The sequence below is a fragment of the Melampsora larici-populina genome, assembly GCF_000204055.1.
Source record: "Melampsora larici-populina 98AG31 unplaced genomic scaffold MELLAscaffold_11, whole genome shotgun sequence".
NCBI classification, from domain to species: Eukaryota; Fungi; Basidiomycota; class Pucciniomycetes; order Pucciniales; family Melampsoraceae; genus Melampsora; species Melampsora laricis-populina.
The window spans coordinates 1,389,646-1,413,634 of NW_006768775.1; the positions used below are offsets into that span (position 1 = coordinate 1,389,646).

At 41.1% G+C, this 23,989-nt stretch overlaps 2 protein-coding genes across 2 annotated transcripts; both read right to left on the reverse strand.

Moving 5' to 3' along the window:
* Positions 1-588: 588 nt before the first annotated feature.
* On the reverse strand, positions 589-1,924 carry MELLADRAFT_104970 (uncharacterized protein; the record flags this gene model as incomplete). The annotated part of the gene is made up of 4 exons (XM_007408137.1): positions 589-747; positions 1,199-1,351; positions 1,416-1,805; positions 1,895-1,924. 4 exons carry the CDS (start codon positions 1,922-1,924, stop codon positions 589-591), a joined length of 732 nt encoding a protein of 243 aa, XP_007408199.1.
* Positions 1,925-3,379: 1,455 nt separating this feature from the next.
* On the reverse strand, positions 3,380-5,185 carry MELLADRAFT_84734 (uncharacterized protein; the record flags this gene model as incomplete). The annotated part of the gene is made up of 4 exons (XM_007408136.1): positions 3,380-3,957; positions 4,031-4,374; positions 4,451-4,619; positions 4,726-5,185. The coding sequence occupies 4 exons, from the start codon at positions 5,183-5,185 to the stop codon at positions 3,380-3,382; spliced, it is 1,551 nt and encodes a 516-aa protein (XP_007408198.1).
* Between the last annotated feature and the right edge of the window lie 18,804 nt (positions 5,186-23,989).

Here is a 23,989-nt window from a genome sequence, read left to right on the forward strand (position 1 = left end):
TACATATGTATGTATGGTGCCTTTTCCTCCTTCAAATGGATATTTTGCAAAACATCCAAAGAATGAATAAATTCAAAGCATGTGAAAGGTACATATAGGTCACATTGTGAATGGTTTTGAATATTTTGATGGAATATCCATACCATCAAATGTAAATGAGGTCCCAGACAGACTAAGTGTCTCCACCAGAGTCAGGTGACCATCATTGATCACCTAGAAGATGATCAATGATGGTCACCCCACACAACACTCAGAACACTACACTAAGGATAGATTTAAATATTCTAGTGTTTGCATCCCTTCGAAAGTGACTCCACATACCTCTGGCAAAAAAAAAATGAGGTGGTCACCCAAATATTAGCCCCGTGAATTTGCCGCAACCCCCTTGCCTCCACAGGGTACCAATGGCTGTGGCCCATAACTTTGGGCAACTCCTGAGTGCTCATCTTTGACAATTCCATTTTCTGTCTCTGTCTCTTAATGATTGTCCAATTTTTTTTTGGGACACAGCAACCGGGAACCCCGCCAGTTGGTAGTATTTACCAATGCCAATGCACCCAATCACTATATTTACATTCTTCATAACTATTACATATCGCCGCATCTATCAACCCCTGTGAGAGGTTCCCAGTGCCCGCCCTGCTTAGCATTGTAGCCCTCCTCAATGCCATAGATGCCATAGATACATTGGTTTGTTGATATGATATAATTGAATTGTGGATGAACAGAGGTGATTGCTAGATAGAGCTATAAGAGAAGCAATGCAATTTGAAAAATGTGGCACTGAGTACAAAATTCTTTCACACAATGTGACTATAGGGCAATCATGATTCAGTCATGATTGCCCTATAGATGATGTTATGTGGTGTGGAATAAGTTTTTTAAGTGCCTGATTCTGTCACATACATTTACATTTACATTTACACATATTTACAAAGGCAAACAAGATGATCAGATGTAAGACACCAAACCAAGTGAAAGATACAAAATGAGAAGGGAAAGATACAAATGGACAATTCCACATCTCTAAAGTAACAAGAAATCAAAGCCACATTGGACAGCACATGTAAACAAGAGCTACCCAAAAATGTCCCCTCCACTGCATAAATTGATATCATTCAAGAAACTCATGACTGCGCACCTGTGGAGCAAACCAGATCAGAATGGGAGACAACACAAAAGGCCTTTGTGAACTGACCTTGACAATAAACCTTCCAGACACGATATCTTTCCTAATAACATAACCATGCAGCAACATCCTTGCCCCCACAGCAATCTGCGGCCAATAAAAGCTCATTGGAGTAAACAGCCCGAATTGATAAGTCATAATGAATTCCTTGATTTCTTCGGTCTGTGTGAGGCAGCAAAGTCAGTGACAGGTTAATCACCAATGATGACCAATTGCTAGTACATACCCGAGGGTCAAACCAATTGTGTTTGGCGTTGACAGTGAGTTCCCAACCAGTTATTTTGTCTACATCTTCAAAATAGAAATCAACGATCTTTCCAACGCCGTTCACTACAGCTTTACCTGCTAGGAGGTCTCCTAGGTCTTGAGGATTGATTACTACATCAGTTTTGCTGTTGTGGGAGTGTTTGATTGCACTTTCCCCCGAATTGTGATTGTGCCCGAAGGGTCCGACAATGCAGTAGGTCTTGGCGCGCTGAAGTTTGTCGGCGGGCCTCACGTAGGCGATAGCAGTCAGGGGTTCAAAGACGTGACCTCCGAAGGGGCCTTTCAAAGCAAGGTTCGTGTTGGACAAGTGCCAACCCGTTCCAAGGTTGTTGGGGTTGACGCGGTTTGCCTGTTTGCCAACATCACACATACAATGAAACCCAGGAGTTAGTGGACGATGCACATTGAAGGCACCGTTCTGAGGGGGTCGATGCTTACATCGTCTATGTTGTGAAGGATGGCCGTCATGAGGGTAGGGAAAGGCATGCATCTGGTGAGTATGCGTAACAGAAGCAGAAGACAAAGATCGAAATTGTGAAGAATGCCGGCGCTATGATAAGGAGACAATAACAAAAGAAAAAGAGGTACGGTGAGGACTCAGTATGGTATGTAGGGAAGTGGCGCGCGTGGGGGGCTCTCTTCCCTCTGCTGCATCACCATTTTATAAGCAGTTTAAGCCTTGGTGATGACCAAAGGGCCGACTGGCTGGTGCTGGTATACATCCCTCCTTCAGACAGCTACGAACGACACTGTTTGTTGTGCATGCCATGGCATTTACAGAGTAAGTGGATAGCATTTACCCATTTTCCTCTAGCAACCTTGGTTCACCGTGGCCATGATGTAAGAACCATTTCAACAACTACAACTAGGCAGCGTGGTGTTGTTGTTGTTGTTGGTTGGTGCTCGCTCATGTGCAAGCGCAAGCAATTGTCAAGGCCTCTACTTGACCAAGTTCATATGTAGAAGTAGATCGATTCACATATGAGTATTTTAAGAGTCAAATTTGAGTCACTTTGATTATGTTTTGTTCAAACTAACAACAAAGCCCGACAAAGTGGTGAAAAAACAATTGGGATTTGAAGTGCCAAAAGGATATTTAAATGCAAATAAAAAATCACATATAAGGAAGCACTATTGAGGACCAACGACTGATTGCACTATTGGACTATATATAACTTTTCACCTGATACCTTGTGTTTAGAAATCATAATATATAACTGAACAGAATAAAAATTTCTTCATTGTATTGATACTCTTTGTGTCATTGTTTGTTTTCAAAAGTGATGACATCTTTTCTGACCGACTACCCATCGTAAGATGGGTAGTCGAACCGAGAAGATGTAGTGACAAGTAATCATGGATTAATTAGCCCTGAGCTGTCCCGATAACACAAACATGAAACGAAGTAACTGACTCACCAGTATTATAGGATACCATTGCCCATAAATTCCATACCTGGTCTTTTTTTCAGCTTGCGTATGAGCCAAGCGTTCCGCAATGCAACCATCTCCTCCAAGAAAAAGTTATACTTGGTGGAGTGCATGCTTCTACACATTGAAGCAAAACCTCCATACCATATGTTTGTAAGTTCCGCTGCGGACGCGTTGAAAAACCATTTACCGTCTTCTTGAATGTTGGGGAACAGGCGGGGGTTTGTGAAGCGCTGACAGAACTCATCGCTCCCAGCATGGGAGCGATGGTGGAATGGGTCGACGGGGATTACTGTGTCCTTGAACCGGCTGGCATCCACTGAACCGTGGTATATATGTTTGGTCAGTCGGCACGCGTTGCCATAAAAAACGACCTCCGGTATACCCTGAGGGAAGGTCTCTTCCAAGAAAGCCTGCGAGCAAGTGTCATCAGAGGTAATTGTTGTAAAGGAAATTGGTCGTGATAACTGCAAAGAAAAGAAATTCACTTACTTTAACGGCACTGACGGATTCGGAGTGATAGAACGTTTTGCGTGCCAATATGATGCCACCGGCCCACGATGAGTTGATCGTTGTGTGTTCGCATTCGACTTAAACATACTTTGTCTTTTTGTTGAGATTCCCCACCGTCGCGGGCACGTTCGTGTGCCCGGTTGGACTCGTCCGCTTGTTGAAGACTTTCCAGGTCTTCAAACTCCCCAGTCTCGGTGTTTAGATGAACCGTTGCATCTGAGGGAAGGTTTGAACCTGGTCGATTCAGAATGGCCGTGAGAGAAAAGCTACCTTCTACTCGTTTTTCAAACGCTTGCATCGCGCTGATGTGAGCTTCGTTCTTGCAAGTCCTGCTTCCGGGTTCGCACAATGAAGTGCAAGGTTGAGCTTGACAACGATTCCCCAGGAGATGAAAGTGTTCTTTACAGAAGCGGTGATTGATGTTCTCCAGCCTGTTGGTGCAGGGTCCTTCAGGTTGTCGTAATCCGGCCGTATTAGTCATCTCAGCGAGCTGATTGGTGGTAGCACTACAGCGCCAATGGCCTATAGTGAGACCATCAGTTACAACGGCACGTATGCCTGAAAGAGTGTTCAAGTGGTCGTGAGGAATCCAGTTTGGTTTTCTGGAGTCTTTAATGAAAACGGAACTGACCTAATAGGATTTCCTCGCCAGTCTCAGAATCAATTCCGCCCGATTGAATTCGAACACAGCGGGAGCAGTAGTGGTCCCGGTCTCGGGTACCCTCGACGGCCAAGAGATCGAGATGGAGGCCCATGGCATCCTCAAAACGTAGATGATTGGTCCCACTTGCGCTAACTGTGAGCTGGGTACCCCTGCGGTCTGCGTGATCGAGGAGGGAGAGGAGGTCCAGTCCATCGCTGCACACAGCCTCCGACATCGCCGGTGAAAACGCTTGATCGGAGGCAAATTGAGGAATGTTACACTCGTTGAAAAATGTCCTATTGTACCAATTCACTAAGTTGAAGTGAGAAACACTAGGGCATTGCACGGTCAGTTCCCAATCTTACGTATGTCAACAATGAAAAGCAAATAAGGCGTAAAAACACTCACTGCGCTAACAACTGAATCCCACGTAACATGTGGTGCAAACGTCGGGTCATGTAGTAGTGACAATGCACTTGAAGGATGTCCGGGTCACGGCCCAATGATATGTTGTAGTAGCATCGCAGTCCTTCCCGGGTGTAGTAGCTTGGTCTATAGGATGTTGCACATTTCGTATCTGGGAATGAAAGCATTACGATTTAGCGGTTCGATCGAGCTTTATAAAGCTGAACGGTTGAATGGGAAACGTAAATTGAAAACGTATACGTAAATCGATAACGTACCTGGACATCTCAGGATGGTTGTCTCGGCGGTGTGTACACCATCCGAGTCAAAGACGTACGCGTTTAGGCGCGAGTGGACGTGTAGCTTTGGTGTGTTTGGACAGACAAGACACCGGGAAACAGGGGCTCGCAGGTATTGCTCGGCGACCTTGGAGGTGTTATCGGTTTCAACGCCGAGTTCCCGGATAGATGTGGTAGAATCGATACGGGCGGATGGTAAGATATCCCAGGCCAAACTCCAGAGGCTGCGGATGAGTGGGTGCAGGAACGCTGGTTTTAGTGCCGCGAGGAAGAATTTGGCGACTGGTAGTCGGTACGATCGGAGTCGAAGTCCTTGGCCAGCGCGCTGTTGGACTTCGGATGCAAGGGACATGAAGCGCACGAAGTCCCCTACCGTGAGTGTGGTGCTGAGTTGAGGAGTCGTCCTTGTAAGATGGGCTACAAATTCGGTGAGCAGCATAATGTCGATCAGAGGGAGGGGATTGCTGAAGAGGGATTGAGTGAGTAGTTGTGGGTTGAGGGTAAGTTGGTGGGGGAGAGGGTGCGTGCGAGGAGTCGTCTCGCGTCGCGAGGCGTGGGAGGTGACACCTCAAGGGGTACCTCTGCCCACAAGTGGGCCACGTGGTCTGCTTGGCATACAGACCTTATGCACAGCACCCATGATGCTTAAGTGGTAAAGGCCAAAGAGATTTATCGTACACTTTACATATACGGTTGACTCACGTGGACCCATAACCCATGGGGTTGTAAGGTTTTATCAGCATTATCAGAAATTATCAGGATTATCAGGTTTGCGCCTGCAAAAACCCCGATCCTACAGTCTACCCCAGCACACTCCGAACAGCTTTGCTTCTCAGGGTCACTCAATCTGTTTTCATAAAAGAGCGTAAACCACCCACTCATGTCTCACAGTTTTTGAATTCTATTCAAGTACATGAACAAAGAAGCTGATCTTTCGCAATTTTCAAGACAGGCGGCTTCAAAAACTTACTTGTCAAGTAAGCTTTTGCACCTTTTACAGAAGGGGCTGGGGACCTGTGGTGAAAAGTGGGCATTTGTGTGGCTTGTAGCGGCACAAATTTGTCTTGCCTTCAAGACTTTTGAATGGATAAAACTTTAGTGTCATCTAGAAGCACTTTATACCGGTGTGTATTTTTGCAAAGCAAAAAGATGGACAAAAATGTTTGTCAGTTTTGAGTGGCTTTCATATTGCTTTTGAGCAATCTCAAAAGCATTCCCAACTTTTTGAACTGCGACTGAATTGGGTTTGGAAACCGGTTGGTTGCTTTTTTGCCCAACCCCTATTGTCCTGAGTCTTGTTATTTTTTTCTTCCCTCCTTTGATCTCAAAGCCCAAGCCCTCCTCAATGTGATCAATTCACTAGGATTGGCTTATCATGTTAGATTGTTGTTCTTTAAGACTCGTTTTTCTATCTTGTTTGTTTCTGAATTTTTTTTCATCTATATCCTTCTCTGTGATCACAAATCCCTTCCTATGTTGTTTAAAAAGGGGTAGCTGATTTCTTTTGGTTCTTTATATGGTTGTACACGCCTTGTTGTGGGGGGGTGTTGTAGTCAGTTCTCACGCCTACGTGGCACGACCACAGCGCAGTCCCAATTGGACCACTATAAGAGTTGGCAGCTCAGCATCAGCTCCAATTCCACATCTTTCTCTTGTGGAACTTGGAGCTCCCAAAGCTGAGCTTGTCTCTTATACAAACAACATAGTCCCACACTGAGTCTTCCAAGCTTGAATGCCTTGGAATTTGCTTCTGGTAAAGTGTCGAAAGGCTCTTGCTTCTGGTCACCTACATACACAATGCCTTTTTGAGTCCAGAAATCTCTTTGTCTATGTGCTTTAATGCAGACTTGTTTGCCCAGGTTCTTGAAATATAATTGGGTGGAGGAATGTCTTCAACACAGAATACAAAATCTGGAAATATAATGGTGGGCAGAAAGGATTTCCTGCCCAGCGGTATTTCAAGTGCTCAACGTTGATATTGAATGTAATGACCAAACATTATGATCATCATAAGATTTTCTGTTGGTTATAAAGCTCAGTGTATGGTGTTTGAATTGAATGTGAGTTGTTTACAAAATATCTAAAAAGGACCTGATTGACTTTGTTGAATTGCCCTGGTACCACTGCAGAACTTGAATGTTTATGTCTCTTGGAAGGGACTGTACATACACAGTAGCAAACTAACTAAGTCCCTCGCCAACGGCCCAAGGCTTGAGCGAGGGACTCACCTCAAAAACCCAAATTCTGGCGTGAGAAGTAGGCTGTATTCAGCAAAAAATCTCTACCTCTTGATAACTATTTTGGCTCATTCAAGTCGTTTTTGTGCAAAGGAATAGATAACGGTCACAAGCCGTTACATGAGCTGCAACTTCCAGAAGTTTCATTTGTAGACTGCAAGTTACACTGCTTGGGAATTTGTTATTGGACTTTTGAACCACTTCCTGAGCAGTGAGCGGGTTTGAAGCCTGTATTTCTCAGAAACTGGCAAAAATCTCCAACCTTGGACCGCCCAAACATGCAAGTTCCTGATAACATATTGGAGAGCTTGAAGCACTAGCACATGTAATGGACTCTTGCTAGCAACTTTTCCTTTTTCATGGAGTGTTGTTTATATAGCCAGAACACCAAGAACACAATGTAGCGGTTTTCAGCTCAATACAGCTCACTTCTCAAGCCAAATTTCTTGTTTTTGAGGTAAGTGCCTTGCTCGAGCCTCGGGCTGTTGGCGAGGGACTTAGGAAAGTTTGACACAATAGGTGCCTTCAAACTAAGAAAAAATGGAAACTTGAAAATGAAATCTTTGAACCATGTAATTTAGATACAACTGATACCGAGCTGTAGTGCAATCATGGCTTTTCAGTACATGCTTTTTTGCTTCTTCAAAAGTGTGAATCCCTACACCACCAGAGGGTTTGGCCGTTCTTAAGACCAGCAACACAGACCGTCTGGGGGCCGGCTGCGCTTCCACAGTGGTAGACGGTCTGAAGGTTGACCATACGGTCGACCCTTCTGAGACGTTTCACTGCCAAGTCTGGAAACATTCCGCAGGTGAGCCATAGGCGTCTTCAGGCAAGCATTGCTCATATCAAGACAGTCTACTCTGGAGACTAGCGAGAGCTGTCTGGGAGGCAAGGGCCAGTGACCTCACAACATTTGGAACTAATGATACAATTGGGCGGCGGCAATCCCAATCAGGCCCTTTTGATTGGGAATGCACCGTTTGACAGTGGCTATTTCAAATCTTACTGAGGCACAGTGGGCCTACTGAGCCAGGCTGAGTGGGAACATGACCAGAAATGACATTGCAAAAAGGATAAAATTGGTATGTAGCACCAACAAGACTGGTAAATTGGCAAGAAGATGATACAAAAGAAGGATCCAATACCGTGACACCACTACCATCCATAGACCAGAAGGTTTCCACTCTAGTCCTGCAGGTATAAATCATCCCAGATCACTCTGTGAAAACCTCACATTTGACTTCCTTTTTCCCTTGTATTTTGTTACATCTGGACTTGACATTTGACATAAAAGGTTGGAGGAGGATGTGTTACCTGAGATGTAGAAAGTAAAAAAGGTGTAAATAATCAATATCCAGGTTTGGTCATCAAATTTTTCGAAAGATAGAAAGTGTACTGGAACACACTTGGATAGGATTTATACTTACATCTTTGGATTCCTTTGAATGAGGTCATCAGTATGTTGAATAAGATGTTCCAAAATGAGGTTAGACAAATCAAAACTTGAAGACTGATCAAATAAGAAGCAAGACCTGAATTTGTAAAAGACCAAACAACAGAAAGATGATGATACCTATTCAAAATAAAGAAGGATCTGTGAGTTCTAAATTTGAATCTATAATTTGAATCAGAAGAGAACTCATCGAAATTGAGAAGGTGGAGGAGAGATGATAGCATTGGAATAAAGAAGAATTGATTCTTGATATGAAAGATTCTGATTGGATGAAGAATGAGTAAAAGAGGGGATTTGAGCTCTTTGAAGTTGAGTTGAATCATGAGTGATGGTACCCATTGAACGTAAAGGAGATGAAGGACCTGATAGGTTGTTCATAGAGATTTTGAGTTTGCATTCATCTAAAATCAAAGGTGATCTAGAAGAAGAAGAAGAGGTTGAATCATGAGATTGATCTCAATATGAAGAAGTGATATTGTTTGATAATCTGAGAAGAGTAGATGGAATTTTATATTGATTGTTGATACTAGAGCTTATAGAAGATGAGATTGGATTTGAAACTTGAAAGTGAAGAACTTCTTGGGGAGATAATTGGTTGAGATAGAGAGATAGCAAAACGGTGCTTACTTTGACAAATGGGCGTTGAGTGGTTTGGCAAAGGAAGTCTAACAAGCATGATCGGTAGGAGGTCAAGTGAGAGTCACCAATATCATCAGACCTGACCTAACCTAGCTGAGAAATTGAGCAGAGAGCTTGACATGGTGGGAGTTGGGTGAAATCAAATCATATGATGGATGGTCTGCTGGCTGTTGTAGACCACCAGAAGCTCAGCATGTTTGATGAAAAGTGTGGCCTGACTGGAGACTGCCTAATGGCCATTCTCAGCCCGTATGAGTGTCGGTCCACAGGCCACCTATAGACCTGACCAATCTCAGACCCATGCGGGCTGTCTATGGGGTGGTCTACAAGCAACGCTGTCACAGTTACTTTACTGTTTACAGTAAATTAACGGTAAAGTAACTTTTTTTGCAGTATAAGTATCTCAATACTTAGTATTGGTCTGACCAATACTTTACTTCCAGGTCCTTGGGATGGTATTGTTGATTTTGATACCGTATCAAGTAAAGTATTAGAAAACTAATACTTTACCCAGCAGTTGCTGGAGAAGTATTGGTTTATAATTTCTCTCATTTAGGCCTAGATACTGAGTACAGTATTGGTATTGTGGCGCAAATACCAATACAGTATTGAGTATAGTAACAGTATTGCTTCAAGATACTTTACTCAAGGTAGGTCTTGTTGGTATTGTGGTTTTTGATACGGTATCGAGTATAGTATTGGTCAACCAATACTTTACTGCCGACCGAATTTTACAGTATTGTTTTTTTGATACTTTACCGGGTATTGCCAATACAATACCAGTAAAGTAACTGTGGCAGCGTTGCTACAAGCCTTTTACTTGCCCCACCATTCTGGGCCCCAGGGAGACCGTTTTGTGACACAGAACCCTCCGGTAGTGTATGAGGGTGGCCCCCTCCAAATAAAAAGTTCAACTTTGTGATTGTACTACAGTGTTGTATTGCTTGTATTGTAATTACACGGTTCCCAATTTTTCTTTTCAACTTTTCAACTCCCTAGTTTGAAGGCGCCTCATCATGGTATTGGACCAATACCATGTTTTGTGAGATTTTTCAGACAAGTGTTGGAATCTGATGTCCTTCTGGCATCCTCATAAATGGGATTGCTCTGATGTCATAAAATACATTGGGGCAATTTCTAAACATACTGAATTGAATTTGATTGACTCAAATCAGTTCAATTTGAGTTTGAGTGTGAGTTTACAGGGTGCAGTGGTTTGGACTATGCAGTGGTGTAGTGCACCAATCCGGCAAATGGTGGTCCAGTTCTGCACCATAGTGCTTTTGTGGGAATACAGATTGAAAGATGGGAAGTTGAGGGATGTCAGGGTGGCAAGTCTCTATATGAGCCTGTAAGGTCTAGACTTACTAGGTTTGAGGCCCTGACTGCTATTTCTCTGGTTACGAGGAATAGGTACGGTAGTAATAATACTAGAAGTTTCACAAGGGATATCAAGACGGTTGAGTACTCTGATCCTTCAGCGTGATTTTGGAGAGACGGCGGCTTACCAAGGTTTTTGGTTGAAGGTTGGTCACACCTAAGCCGGTTTGGATCCTACTAGACAAGTCTAGAAGGTAGCCTGTTAGGAACAGGGATCTTGTCAGCTGAGCGGTGACGGATCAAGATCAATAGACCAGGAGAATTCCAACTAACTAGTAGAAGGATGGAGCCTTATCAGGCGTGAACCTCGGGTGGTTGGCTGGGACTAAGGACTGGGAAGCTAAGGCTTCGGAGGCGATAATCCGAGGGAACTAACAAAAGGACGGATAGATAAGGGGCTTCAGTATGAATCAGAGAACTGATTCAACAAGCGAAGTGGAAAGGATTTCTTCAGGCTTCAGGATCAAGAGTGGAACTAACGAGTGATTCTAAGGATTTAGAAAACGAGTATAGTTGGGCTCTTGATAGGTGTTTTTGGGATAGAAATATCTATACGAAAGTAAGTAATGTCGGATCAGATACCTTCTCTCCTTCCTGTTGAGAAGGTTGTATTTATACCCCTTCCCTCGACTGCCAACTTGCGGTTGCTGATAGGCTGCGTTTGAACTTGCTTCGTGGGCGCCCACGTTAGTTGGTTCGTTGGTAGGAACTGCTCCTGTTGCCTTATCTGTTTGAAGGATATTAGGTCGAGAGGCTCGTCGTCTCTTCTACGGCTGTTGATTTCATCTGTGATGTATGTCTTGTACTCTTGCTAGGTGCCTTGGAGTCTTGTGGGTTTCACACTTGGTATTCCTTTGTGATGTGGTTCGCGGTCTTTGACACTAGACCTATAAGTTGTAATTCTTTTATTATGCTTTTATTGGGTTTGGGGTCTTTGAAACTAGACCTTAAGTTGTATCTATATTTTTATGTTATTTATTAATTATTGCTCAATCTCTTCTTGAAGTACCTTTGGCTCTTCCATCGGAAGGCTCGGGTGCTGACAAGGGAGATGTTAAGGTAGTGTGACTATGTTTGATTGCAAAAACAAAAAAAGGAAAATAAACAAATGTTGAAGTGTGCAATTGACAAATGAAGAAATAGGTTAAATCAAATCAGGAGTTGAAATCAGTGTGAAATAAGAGAGGATACATTTGAAGATAAACCAAAGAGAAGGAATACCACAAGTTTGCCCCAACGGGTTGAACAAATTATGATTAATATACTAGACAGTTTTGACCAATTTGTACTTCTCTTTCCTCATCTTTGGAAAGAGAAGTATGTACACTTTCATTTTTATCAACTCCTTATATTCAACGCCAAGACAGCAACGCTTGCTGTAACAATACCGTAACGCTAACATAGCTCTAAGTGTCACGGTATCTGTTAACTTAACAAGTCTTGACAGAGCTAAGTTGGCCAATATTCATAATGGGCCTTTTTTTGAGTTACATTCTCACTTTTGGGTAACGGGGTTTTTTCTTTTCAGTTAAGTTTTGGCCCTGCACCCCGTTAAAGTAACTGTGTTGCACATTGGTCAACCCAGGGGCTAACCTTTCCCAAGCTAGCCTCTTATGGAGACCTTTCAACAACATCACCCCCACGCACGCCCAATACAGAACAATTGTGTCCCAAGATGGACGCAAGGAGAGGTTCTCACAGCCTGATTCTTCTGACGGTAAGATTTTAACCCTTCCTTCCAGTATCACTGTGTCATCAGTTTGCATTTTTCCAAATCTAATCCATCATTTACTTGATTATCAATTGATACTTCATTATCAATCAATATTTGTAGATTCCTTGTTGTTATTTAATTGAACTACTAGTACTTTTCATTCAATTATCCGTGATGCCAACAAGCTCTCAACAATCTCAACTCAATTTTACCCCGTCACCAAACTCTATGCCCGTTAACCCATCACAAGCCACCCCTAGTCGACCTCAAAGGACCCAAATTCCTACATCAAATCCTTGAATGGTACAACCTTCTAGTGATAGTCGTTGAAGACTTTGCATTGACAATGACCCATCCAAATTGACCGCGAAGAAGTTGAATGCGACAATCATTATGGATACCAAAGACAAGAGTGATAGCCCTCAGGTTATTGCCCCTAAGAAGAAGTGCAAAAGAGTCCCAAAGACCACAGTCATCAACAAAGTATGTATTTTGATGATCAAATCAACATTGTATTAGTGATCAATTTCCAAAACTGACTCATACATACTACACTGTTTCCAGTCATCTTTGAAGCAGGTCACAAAAGAGATCCTCCAAGCCAATTCGGACAACAAAAATCAACACGTTCAAAAACGCAAACACATCAATATTGAGGACACAGAGAAGAACAAATCCCTACTTGCTTACTTTGGAACACCGTTCCACAGCAAGGCTAAAGATGTAAGTAGTATTATATTCTCCATTGATATTGTAACAAACTTAGTCCTTATGGCCTTTCCACTATGCGTAGGATAAAAGCAAAAGGCCTTTGGCTTATCCTTGTCTCTGGTGCAAAGGCTGAGACAAAAACCATCTAGTACAGATCAGCTACAGCAACCCAACGGCCAACCTCAAAGCGCACCAAGACGGTTCAACTCAGGAAGGCCGTTCAACCACTGGCTACCCAGGACGTCTCCGGGCTCAAGGAGCGGGACTAGACATACTTCCATCAGTAGCCGACATCCATGCCCAAGAAGAATCCAAGCAAAAGAAAACAAACGGTCCTCTTGACACTTTTGTCACCACTCCCAAGGGTTGTAATTTCAACAACCTCACATTCAATCAAGGAATGTGTGTTTGGCTACTTTGCCAAGCACTACCCTGGTCACGCCCACTGCCAGCATTAAAGAGGTTCCCAGGTGGGAAAGTGACCTAGGCTGGGAACATGATTGAGAGTAAAATGGTCATGAAATCATCTTGCACTGCACAACTAAGCCTTGAAGCATATGCTACATATGTGCAAACATCTGGGTAAATCCTTAGCTATCAGCTACATACACATCAGCTCAGTTATCTGTTCATCTGGATAGGAAAATTACATGTAATACATGTTGTAATTTTGCTCAGATTGTGACAAGCATTTTGAAAAATTGACTACATATATCACAATGACTACTCAGGCAATATTTCTTAGGCTGTGTAACAGTAACAGAAGGGGAATCTGGTCCCTGGGACCCAGATTCCCATCCAGGAACCTCTTTAATGCTGGCAGTGGCCTGGCCAATCCCTGGCTTCGAGCGTCTATACAGTATATCAGACTTGACGCAAAGCTATATGGAAGGCACTGGGCCGCGCTTGAGGCCAAACACCTCAACTTGTCTATGAAGAAACAAGTTATTAACAAACTGAAGGTAAGATTGTCATGTACTTACATTTGAACTTTTTGTTTTCTTTTCCTTATTGTTCTGTTTGTATTTTCATTCCATCTTTCAAATGCTAATGTTGAATGTGAACACAGGGCTTGGTTTCAAGTTTCCAATGCGACATGACGTATGGACTTCAAAAGGGCAATTGGCATGGCTTCATTGGGGCTAATGTCACTTACATCAATAGTTCCTGGAAGTTTGTATCTCGTCACCTCGCGCTGAAGGTAGTTGCGTGGGAACACCAAGGTGTCTGGTTGGCTGAGCCTTTGGCCAATATATTGATCAAGCACCACATCGCTGATAAGATGAATGATCATTTTTATTTCATTCTTTGTAATTATAATTAATGCGGACATTATTTTTATCTGTCTTTACTTGCTCAGCCAGACAACCAACTTGGGGTCAAACAATAAGACAATGGCCAATGAAATGCATTGGCAGTTCATTGACCATTGTGGTCCCATTTTGAAGTACACCTGGAATCCAGAAACCATGCATTGTTTCTGTTTCTGTCATAAACCTGCTCTTATTGTAGGCGCAGGTCTAGCTTTCTTGGTCTCAAAACGGTGGCCCCACACAAGATCAAGACTGCTTTTTTGGGGAAATTCCCTGCAGTTTGTTCAACAGTTGCTGAAGGGGATGAGCCAGACGGCCCACAAGCTGGCGATGGACCGGTTGTTGAGGTACCTGACGTTGCGACGGGACCAATTGAGGATGTATTGTCTGATGTGGAACATGACCTTCAAGACGAGGACAAAGAGACACCCAAGGAGCTCAACATCTTGAATCGGTTAGAGGGTACTTTAGATGTTGACGATGAGCTTGACTGGGATGCAGGCAATCCCCTGCTTTTGCTTGATGACAATGTGGCTCCAACTCACCAACAAGAGGCCAACAAACTCAATTACATCCTTGAGAAGGTAAGTTACCTTCTCCTATTTCATCCTTCATTACTATACTACAATACTTATGTCATTATTAATTCCAGCTCGACTTCAATATCCAAAGAATTACCCGCTCGTCTTCCTGGCGCAACAAATATAATTGGGTCATGAAAAGTTGTGGTCTATCACTTGGTTCATTAATTGCGGGTTATGGGATTAGGTGGAATATCAAGTATATTAGTTGCCACAAAGCATGGTTGGCACGTGAGGTTGGTTAATTTTTTATTTATTTCCAATTGTCTTTTGACTTCCACAACACTAACATGTTTGATTTTTGTTGTCAAAGGTGATAGATCACCTTTTGAAAGATGATCTCAAACGGGTAAACTCTAAAACTCTTTGGCCTTGCAAAAACAGAAAGCCCTACAGTTACTTCCACAAGATTACATTATCTCCTTCCAAATGGGCTTCAATTGAAGAACTCAACGACGAGCTTGAGGTAAGATTCAGCTTCAACACTATATAATGCACATATACATTATTCACTGATTTATTACTTCACTCAGCCCTTTTTGACAATCACCAAGCAGATGGAGGGTAACCTACCAACTGGCGCAATGGTGATACCACAATATGTTCAATTGTGAGCTGTGTTGCAAGATTGGGAACTCAAGATGTCGACAAGCGATGCACTCTATCCCATGATAGAGGCAATGATCAGCAAAGTCCAAATTTACTTGGACGAATCTGTTTTGACCGAGTCTCTCATTATGGCAACCATCCTCCACCCGGTGTAGAACTTATAACCCAACAAGGGTTATACAGAGCTGGAAGGGGATAATCTACTAATAAAAATGACTAGTAGAAGTTGTCTAAGACTGCTCTTCTAAAACAACACAATCAGGAAAAGGCTCTGTTGTATTGAGTACAGATAAGGCACCAGAGAAATATATCTTCACACATATTTTAACTTCAAAAGCACAATTTTTATTACTATCAACACTGCTATAGTGTTATTCCCAAATGATAACTGAAGAAATAAGCAATATCTTATTGATATTATTCCCAATGAGTCTTTTTGACTATAAAACTAAAGTAAATTTCTCTTTATAGCTGTAATAAAGGGCGTATTTAAGTGACCAGGTACTATTAAAATAAGTTTATAATGATAAACAAAATAATAACTGCGTAGATGATAAAGCAAAAAGGGGAAAAACAATCCCAGAATCCTCTCAAAGTATATATAACAATGTACTCCAACTTTTACAATGGTCAACAGCCTCAAAACCAATCAAATCCGCCCAGAAATCCCTAAAAACCCTATGATGACGCAATGTAATGATTTTGTTACTAATAAATGATGTAATTTTCACAGCCAAAAGTGATCAATGACGCACTAATATGATGTACAGCACTTCTTATGATGAATACAGGTGTTTTTTTCCTTGTAAACTAGCTGAAAACCAAATTTTGAGATTACAAATTTTTTCAGATGTGCTCCAATTTTTGATTACTAAAGTGCATCTTGTAGCCCTCGTGTTACTGATCATTTCTGACACCCATATGACCTATGTCTGATGAGTGATGAGTAAGATATTGAGTTGTGAAGTTAAGGTTTTTAGCATTACATGTTGACTTGTGACTGTAAATTTGAGATTCACACCAATTCTTTATTTGTCTTATAACCTTTTTCATAAACCTCCCCTACTATTGATTTAAAGTTTGTAAATTATGTAATCCACTCTTCTGCGTTGAATGAGCCATCTACCAACCTAATCTGACGTCATTTGACATATGTAATCAGCTGAAAACCTTCATTTTCAACAAAATACACCCATTTTCTTCACTTTTCACAGCTGCTACTCTCTTTTTCTTGCTCATGTAATATGACATTATCTTCTATAACCTTAAAAATCCCGGAAAATCCTCTTGGCAACCTTAAATTCCACTACTCCCACTATTACATAACCAAACTACACGTGTACCTCTTGTTTACCAACTTTGAAAAAGTACCTTTTCTCTTAACTTCTGTTTCTTCTTATCAACCTTCAAGATTAAAATTGTCACAGTATAATATAAGGTTGTTCTTTCATATTCTAACCTCATAATACCCATAAATTTATTTTTACTACCCTAAAAACCATCTTCCAACCTATGTACCTATATTTTTGAATTTTTCTTATGTTTTTCTTTCTTTCTTTTTGTGATGAGTTTGTGAATAAAATATAATTATCTTAATAAGTAATGTGAAATAAAATTATGTAATGTTAACCTTATGACCAATACATAAGCCTACAAGAGCTTCAATTGATCCAAAAACCTCTATTTCGAATTTTCTGTCCTGCTAAATCTTTCTAATAAACTGGTAAACTGTGAATTATGAATTTTTTAATTGATCCCATAAATTGATCACCACGCCGGCCTTTTGACTAAAATATTTTGAGAAGAATTTTGAGAAGACCTCAGCAACTTACATTCAAGCTGAATCCATGTTCAAAACTTTATTCAAAACTTATCAAATAAATTAAGAATCAACCATAAGAAAGCTAACAACTTTGCAATATGATGAGACAGCTTTCACAAAGCAGTCAGCTTTGGCAATGTTTGATGTTTATAGTGACAAAGATGATGACAAGCAGTACCTAGGGGATGATGCTCAGGTTCAAGATTATCTTTGAGGAAGCCTTCATATGAGGAATCCCAATTACGATCTAACAAATCCAAGTGAAGCACTCCAATGGTGGTCTGTCAGTCTTGACATTATCATAATCTCCTTTGTTTCCATACTCATATTTGTTTCTTTGCAGGTAAATCACAGCAGGTTTCCAATAATTGCACTGATGGCGCAAGACTATTTGGCTACTTCAGGATCCTTGGCCCAACCTGAGCGGACCTTCTCCGCAGCTGCTGATGTATGTTCAGCTAGTTGTGGAGGCTTGACTCCAATAACTATTGAGAGGTCGTTCTTGACCCGTATGTGGTTAGTTGAGGGAGTTCCTCTAGGAGACAAATTCCTCAGTGTTATGGAACATATCAGGGTGAAAGAAGTTATTGTTGATACACTACGCATATCTCCAATACTCAAAACTTTCCCCTTGTACTGAGCAATCAGCAATGAGGCTCATCTGTTGCACTTCTGCACGCTCATCTTGTAAGAATCATTTTTCTAAACTCTTGTTCAGCTTCAGAAACTTGTGTATATATAAACATATCCAAATTTGTGTTTCTATCTGACTCTCATCACAATTAACGTAATCTATTATCACTCAGATATATTTATATACATCTTACATTCTGAGACATCAAGTCTTATCGCTCCTGCTCACTGTCAATCCAAGACTGTGACATCTCAGTCAGATTGTCTGGTTCACGTGTGTATCACGAACTTGTGTCTCATTAGGTTATGAGCCCAGCGCTCTAGACGCGCCCTCACAAAATCACCCTTTGACCCGTCAAAGGCACTATACCGTTTACATCTTATCTATTTTCATCATCACACTCTCATGTCAAAAGACCACGAAACCAAACCAACCAAACCTCTAACTGAACACAATATGTCCAATTCCATCTCTGGAAACTTAAGCTTCGGCACTTCGGCCATCTCTGCTATCCCCAAACTCACGATGGGAAACCTATATACCTGGAAAACATCCTTAAAAATATACCTCAAAATGAATGGTCTTTACGAGTTCATTGAACAAGAACTTCAACGTCCGACCAACATTCAAGAACAATCCCGTTTTGACATGAGACAAGCAGCAGCTTTACACGCTATACGTAACACAATCGATTCAGCAAATCTATCTTCCATCAAATCACTCGAAGACCCCAAAAAGGCTTTTGAGACCCTCATTGCTCAACATGGATCTGATAATGGCATAGTCACTGCAAATACACTTACAGAACTATTCAGCTTAAGATACGATCACTCAATTGGAATTACGAACTATATTGCAAAAGTTCAAGATCTACACAGCAAGATCCGAGATTTAACAGCTGGAGACAAAGATCTCCAACTCTCTGATAGACTTTTCGCTATACTTTTAGTTAATAGCCTACCTCGAAATGAGTTTGGACTTATAATTCAACATTTCCTATCTAACATCAAAACGATTTCTACAAGCGATGTGTGTGCTTGACTTCGACTTGAAGCCAGTTCCAGCAATAACAGCGAAGAAAAATTCAAAGAAGTGTACACTGTCAAAACAAAGAAGAATTTCAGAACTGACAACAGACGAGTAGGAAAATTACCAAAAGATTTATGTCATATCCATTCAAATTCAAAACACACTAATGAACAATGCCACACGCAGAAGAAAAGTAGCAACAAAGAATCTAGCTCTCTGTCTACCGAAGAAATGGCAAGACGATACCAAGCGATGATCGCAAACTCAAGCCAATCCACTCCAACCAATTCGAATTCAGTCTCTGCTCATATAGCAATCAAAAACCCCTCCTCTGACAATTTCATCACGTATGCTGCTTATAATGCTTCCACCAAAACCACCAAGAGTACTGAGTTCCTGATCAACAGTGGAGCTAACACTCACATTACGAGTCAAGCCAATTTACTATCCAACATACATACAATTCCCAATGTCAGCATATCTGGCATAGGAGGACACGATAAACAAGTATCAGCTAGATTAGCTGGAACCGCATACATTCAAGGTACTACCATCTCTGGAGAATCCAGACTCATCGCAATCGAAGAAGTGCTTTTAATCCCCAATGCTGGTGTCAACATCATATCTGTATTGTCCATGATCAAGGATGGAGCCACCCTTACCAGTAGCGAATCTGCTCTGATGCTCAAGAATTCGACAAGAGATTACATCATCACTGGAAAAGAAGTAGATGGACTGTTTATAGCTCAGGCACGTCGATCTCCTGCTCTTTTTGCTGCTCCTGCTTCAATCCCAGCTGACGTCTGGCATTGACAATATGGTCATCTCAATTACAGATCTTTGTCTAAAGTATCACCCTCTCCACCCAGAAAACTGGATTGTGAACCTTGTCTTTTATCAAAAGCCCATCGTCTTCCTTTTTCCTCCCATTTTCCCAAGTCTGACACTCCGCTTTTTCGTATCCATAGTGATGTACTAGGACCGATGCCTACCACATCAATTGGTGGAGGAAAATATATTGTATCTTTTATTGACGATGCTACCAGGTACAACTGTATTAGAATTATGCGGACTAAATCACAAGTATACACAAATTTTGTACAATATGTCACTGAATCCGAGAGGTATCAGAACAAGCGAGTTGCCATTCTGAAATCCGATCGAGGTGGTGAGTATACATCAAATGAATTCTCAAAATATCTATCCCAACAAGGTATTGCTTTTGAACGTGCTCCTGCCGAGACTCCTGAACAAAACTCGGTAGGTGAAAGATTCAATCGATCACTTCTTGAAAGAACAAGATCTGTCATGGTAGACGCAAGTATCCCAAATTTCCTATGGGGAGAAATCATCATGTCAATTTCTTTCTTGTTAAATGTATCTCCTAATGCGGCAATCGACATGGAAACCCCTCTCAACTTATGGAATGCTGACATATCTGGTGCTCACAAAGTAAATAACAATTTTCTCCGAGCCTTAGGATGTGCTGCCTACCCGCTATTAAAATCAACCAAATACAACAAATTATCCTCCAAATCTCGAGCTTGTGTTCTAGTAGGATATGAACAAGGGGCTCGTGCTTACCGATTATGGGACATTTCAAATAAAAAGATCATTGTTTCACGTAATGTCGTCTTCAATGAGCGTCTCTTTCCTTTCAAAAACAAAACACCCACTCCAAACAATGAAACTAACACTAATGTTGTTACCTTTCCTCAAATTCCAGCACAAAGTCAATCAACTGATCCAGCAATTGATGACAACCATCTGCCGACTGAAAACCCAACAAGCACTTCATCCAACACTGCAGAAAATGGTACGACTGCACCATCCGTCAATTCAATCTCCCATATCCAACGGCAGCCGTTGTCACTCCAAATTCCTTCATCCAACCCACCTCAAAACCACAACCCCACTTTCCATATTTCTGAACCTCGAAATAACAATCCTATATCAATAAACTCGTCTCCGTTTCTGTCCCCTCAACAACTCTCACCAATTTCTCCCAACTTCTCGGAATTCTCATTGTCTGATTATCCAACAAACTCATCTAAAAACTCTGAAGAAATCATAGAATTTACTCCAAAGGTTCTAATACCACTATCTAAATCAATACACGCTCCAAAAGAAAGTACATCAGCATCACAAGAAATCAATACCAGATCAGAATCCAATACAATTTCCGAAATAGAAAAGCAAAATGAAAATGAAAATGAAATAAAAGCACAAAAAGTTCATGAATCAGAAATAGAAAAACAAAAACAAATCAGACATCAGACATCAGCATGAATTAGCAATGAAGTTAGAAAAAGAAAAAGAAAAACAGATCAAAAAAGAAAAAGAAAAACAAAAAGAAATAGAAATAGAAAAAGTAAAACAATTCACATATCAAAAAGAACTGAACTTCAGATTAGAAAAAGAAAATCAAAATCAAATCAAACAACAACAAGAATTAGAAGCAAAATTAGAAGAAGCAAGACAACAACAAATTGCACATGAAAAAGAATTAAGACTAAAATTAGAAAAAGAAAAAGACAAACACATAGAACATCAAAAAGAATTACAAAAAGCAAAAGAAATAGAATTACAAAAAGCAAAAGAAAAACGCATACAATATCAAAAAGAAAAAGAAAAACATATACAATATCAAAAAGAATTACAAAAAGCAAATGAGGAAGAAATAGAAATAGAAAAAGGAAAAGAAAACAAACTAATTATTAGGATAAAAAGACCCAAGAACAACAACATTAACATAGTTTCAAACAAAGAAAAAGAAGTTGAATCAGAATCAATGAAAGAATCACACAACCATACTGTTACCTCAAACATCATACTAGAAGAACAAAATGAAATAAATAACAACACAACAAATCCTGTCAACAGCTCTCAATTACCTGTCTCGAATACACAAATACCAAAAATCATCCCTCACCCTCCTTCTCAACGTCCTGCGCGTGATCGAAAACCCCCTCTTCGTTATGGCAACCTCACAATTTACGCTGCAAAAAGAAGCGCTGACTGTCCATCCTACGCTGAAGCAATGAGAGGCAATGAACGCGAAAATTGGATCAAAGCAATGGAGAGTGAATTCAACTCTCTAACCTCTCACAATGTCGGTGAACTAGTTGATGCTCCTTCAGAAGCAAACGTAATAGGAGGCATGTGGCGTCTAAAAAGAAAACGCGATGAACACGGTAACATCATCAAATACAAGGCCAGATGGGTAGCATTAGGTAATCATCAGATATGGGGTGTAGATTATGACAAAACTTTTGCATCAGTAGTACAATCAGACACCATGAACATGCTATTTTCTCTCTGCGCTTCTGAGGACTGGGAAATGGAGCAATTTGACATTTGCACCGCTTTTCTCAACGGAAAGATGAAACTACCAGTCTATACTCGTCAAGTCCAAGGTTTTTACAACCCTAGATCTCCAAAGAAAGTCTGGCTACTCAAGCAATCAATCTATGGTACAAAACAGGCTCATTGAGAATTTAACGCCGATCTTGAAGAGAAGCTTCGAAGCATTGGATTCACTCCATATAAAGACAACAACTCCCTTTTCTCTCTTCGAAGAAACAACGAAATCATTCACATACCTATGTTTGTCGATGATGGTTTAGCATTCTCAAACTCAAAAGCTCTATTAAAAGAAACAAGAGAAAAATTAGAAAAATTATACAAACTTGTATGGACCACTGAACCTACGCTTCACCTTGGAATAAAAATTACTCGCGACAGAGACAATCCCACTATCCATCTATCTCAAGAACATTACCTCAAAAACATTCTTGATCTCTTTGACATGACACACTGCAACACTGCACCTACACCTTTACCAACCTCTGTCGACCTTTCTCCTGGCACAAATGAAGAAATTGAAGACGCTGCTCACCTACCATGCCAACAAGCAATTGGCTGCATCAACTGGGCAGCTGTTCACACTCGCCCTGATATACAATATGCTGTTTCAACTCTAGCTCGCTACTCATCCAAATATACATATAGACACTGGAAAGCAGTGAAACATCTTCTCAGATACATTCAAGGAACTATTGATCGTGGCATAATCTTCAAGAAACACCATACTCCATCGACCGAACTCCGAGCATATGCTGATGCCGACTACGCGGCCTGCTCTGAGACCCGCAGATCAACTACTGGGTATATCTTCACCTTAGGAGGATCCTTAATCAGCTGGAAAAGTCGTCAACAGCCTACTGTAGCATTGTCCACCACCGAAGCGGAATACATGGCCCTTGGCGACTGCGCGAAACACTGTCTTTGGTTTAGACAAATGATTTCACATCTAACTCATAATCCCATTCCAACTTCTCCAATATCTCTCCCACCTCTTAGTATATTCAACGACAACAACGGTGCAGTATTTCTCTCTCAAGAATCAGCCACAAACAGCCGATCAAAACATATAGACATAAGACACCATTTCATTCGGGACTTAATCTTTTCACATCAAATATCCACACACATGATTGACACAAAACTAATGCCTGCTGACTTTCTCACAAAGAACGCCCCAAAGGACATGCTCAATCGGTGTCGTTTTCTAATTGGTAATGTAAATACCAAAGAAGTCCACCTCATATCCACAAACTCACTTCCCACACCTACGAAAGTATTGAGCAAGGGGGAATGTTGATACACTACACATATCTCCAATACTCAACACTTTCTCCTTGTACTGAGCAATCAGCAATGAGGCTCATCTGTTGCACTTCTGCACGCTCATCTTGTAAGAATCAGTTTTCTAAACTCTTGTTCAGCTTCAGAAACTTGTGTATATATAAACATATCCAAATTTGTGTTTCTATCTCACTCTCATCACAATTAACATAATCTATTATCACTCAGATATATTTATATACATCTTACATTCTGAGACATCAAGTCTTATCGCTCCTGCTCACTGTCAATCCAAGACTGTGACATCTCAGTCAGATTGTCTGGTTCACGTGTGTATCACGAACTTGTGTCTCATCAGTTATGTGACCTCACTATAACTTTTCATTATTTCATGTGACTGGCCTACTTGAGGCAATTGTTTTGATTTTATTCAGTCACTCTTTTAATTCAAAAGCTCTTTTCATTGTCATG